This window comes from Agrilus planipennis, unplaced genomic scaffold (assembly GCF_000699045.2).
Source record: "Agrilus planipennis isolate EAB-ADULT unplaced genomic scaffold, Apla_2.0 scaffold212, whole genome shotgun sequence".
In the NCBI taxonomy this organism is placed as follows: domain Eukaryota; kingdom Metazoa; phylum Arthropoda; class Insecta; order Coleoptera; family Buprestidae; genus Agrilus; species Agrilus planipennis.
The window spans coordinates 225,276-227,772 of record NW_020439461.1 but is presented as its reverse complement, the minus strand read 5'-3'; the positions used below and the strand labels follow the sequence as shown (position 1 = coordinate 227,772).

The following is a 2,497-nucleotide window of genomic DNA, read 5'->3' as shown; positions in this document are numbered from 1 at the left end:
TCACATAGTTTGCTGTCGAATTTAACGTTTCATTAAATCCATATCTCGTAGCGGAACAATATCTACTATTTTCTGTTATCAAAATAATTATATCCACCTTCGTTAATTAGAATAGATAATAAATTCAAAGTCAATAATTAAATTATTAATTTTGTTGGTTTCAGTTTTTTTTTTAAATTGGTTATTTTGGAACTAAAATTCTATTTTGGGATAATGCTAATTTTCTAAGTAGCAGATCAAATTTAAATAAAATAGAGTAAATAGATTTAAAAATAAACAGGCGCAAATAGTCGTCATATTTCTACACACGAATGTATTTTTCGTTTTTGAATCAAATCTGTGAAAAATTATGTACAAGAACGGACAAAAAAAGTCGTTCACTTATTCTTTTAGGATTTCATATAAGTATCAGAAATTCCTGGAGTTAACGTTATTCCTGGGTGCCTTGCTAAGCAGGACATATAGAAAAACGGTTAAATTGAAAAAACAGTAAAATAAATAAGAACAGCTCCAATTATAAGATTAATAGGAGTAAATCGACTTTATACCGAAAACTACTCTGCATTAGGGATAATTTTTAATGAAACGTAAAACAAATCGGTTTAGGACCGAAAAAACCTACTTCTTCAAATTTTTTCTTTAGTAGATTCCGGGAGACTCATATTTACGTTATAAGGATACATTTTCCTTGTAAAGCACTGTATATTCATTGCTGTTTGTGTACGTAGAAAAGTTCAAACGAAGAAGAGTGCGCAAGCAATAATAATGGAAAGAGATAGCAATAATGTAGCGTGGGTTTTGTTATAAATTCTCCACAAGAGCGAGTTTCAGCTTTTCGAATACGATATAGACTTGCTTATTAGTCCTGCGAACTTCGATCATCTTGTACCGACGATAATATTAACTTATAACTTGATAATTTTTTGAATTAACAACGAACAATCGAAAATGGAAAGAATAAATATTGTGTTTCGTTTTGTGGTGGTGTTAGTTTCCTTATCGATCTTTGCCATCGTCCTAGGACATCCCGGTAAGTGGGTTTACAAATCTACCCGTACCCCAAGTCATGTAGGTACCTGGAGCTTTTGAGGCAAGCTTTTTGGTTCAAATCAATAAAGCTTTTGACCAATTTCATGCACCTAGCCTTCATTCAAACTGCAAACTTTTAAAAACTAAACTAGGAAATCATTTGATTATCATAGATAGATATATTAAAAAATTGACTGCTGAATACAATGATACAAAGCGAAATTTTTGCGAATGGTTTATTGATTTTTGGATATACCGGCAGGTAGTCGGTATCCGGAAATATTTGACTTTAATATTTATAATGAATGCCATTTTTTTGTAGTATCATAGCTAGTACCATTTTGATTAACTTTTAGTTTACATTTTATTTAAAAAGATATCTTATATCGTATTATCCAAAAGTGGACTTTTACGAAAACCCTATGAACATTAATTTCCATTTTTGATTACTGATTAATAAGTCATTTTTATTTTATCTTTACTGATTTTGATAACATCAGAAATGGTTCCCTGATCTCATCAAAGTCTTGAGCAACATACCTAGAACCTACTTATTTTGGCAATGATGGTTGGTTAATTAAAACATTCACGAACGTATTACCTCAAGGTTAAAAATACTCGAGATGTTCAGTTTTAATTCTGATCTCTGAATCACAACAAAAGCGCAACGAATTTCATACAATTTTGTACAGTTTGTAAATTAGGGCTGTACTTAATTTGATAGATGTATTTGATAGCTATAAAACTAAACATCAGAAGTGTTAAATGTGCACTTTACGACATTTTAAACTCTATTGTTAAACAAGAAACTCTTAAATTACATTAAATGAGAACAAGTGGGTTAAATAACGACTTATTTATATTCCGTTTTAAAACAACTGTAGATAATTTGTTTCAAGTAACAATTACTTAATTCGATCATTTCAATAACAATAATTCACTTTTTGATGAAGGCCTTTGTTTCTTTCAAAAATTGATATCTTTTTACTGCATTGTGTCGAAATTAATTTCAAACATTAACAAGTTTTTCTTTATTCTTTATTATTTATTACTGCTTGAGACTCAATATTAACACTGATGATATTAATTCATTGTGCCTGATCTAATTGGTGCTATGTTATAATAACCTGTAACTGACAATTAACTTTGTATTAATTAACATTACAAGAAGTTCATCGCCTTTCTGAAACTCTGGACTCAAAATTGGGTTACCACATTGCTGTTATTTTGTAGCATCGATGCATGTGATGTTCTGCCTTTAAAATAATTATTATTTTCAAGCACGTGTTGGAACTATGAACTACTGGCCCAATTGCAATAAAATTAAAGCATTTGTACTTGTCAGCAAAATAATTGATCAATTTGCATCACCTACAAACAAGTCGAATGCATAATTACGTGTTAGTGTTAAGTACACTTTACATACACGTATACAATATATATATATCCATATATATTGAATACGTAT

The 2,497-nt window shown here is 29.8% G+C and overlaps 1 protein-coding gene across 1 annotated transcript in view; it reads left to right on the top strand.

The window, feature by feature from the left end:
- Positions 1-825: 825 nt before the first annotated feature.
- Positions 826-2,497, top strand: part of LOC108741510 — a 16,589-nt gene continuing 14,917 nt past the window's right edge. The window contains exon 1 of the mRNA XM_018476333.1: positions 826-1,030. Coding sequence (XP_018331835.1) covers positions 949-1,030 — 82 coding nt within the window. The 5' untranslated portion in view covers positions 826-948. The remainder of the gene's footprint in view (positions 1,031-2,497) is intronic.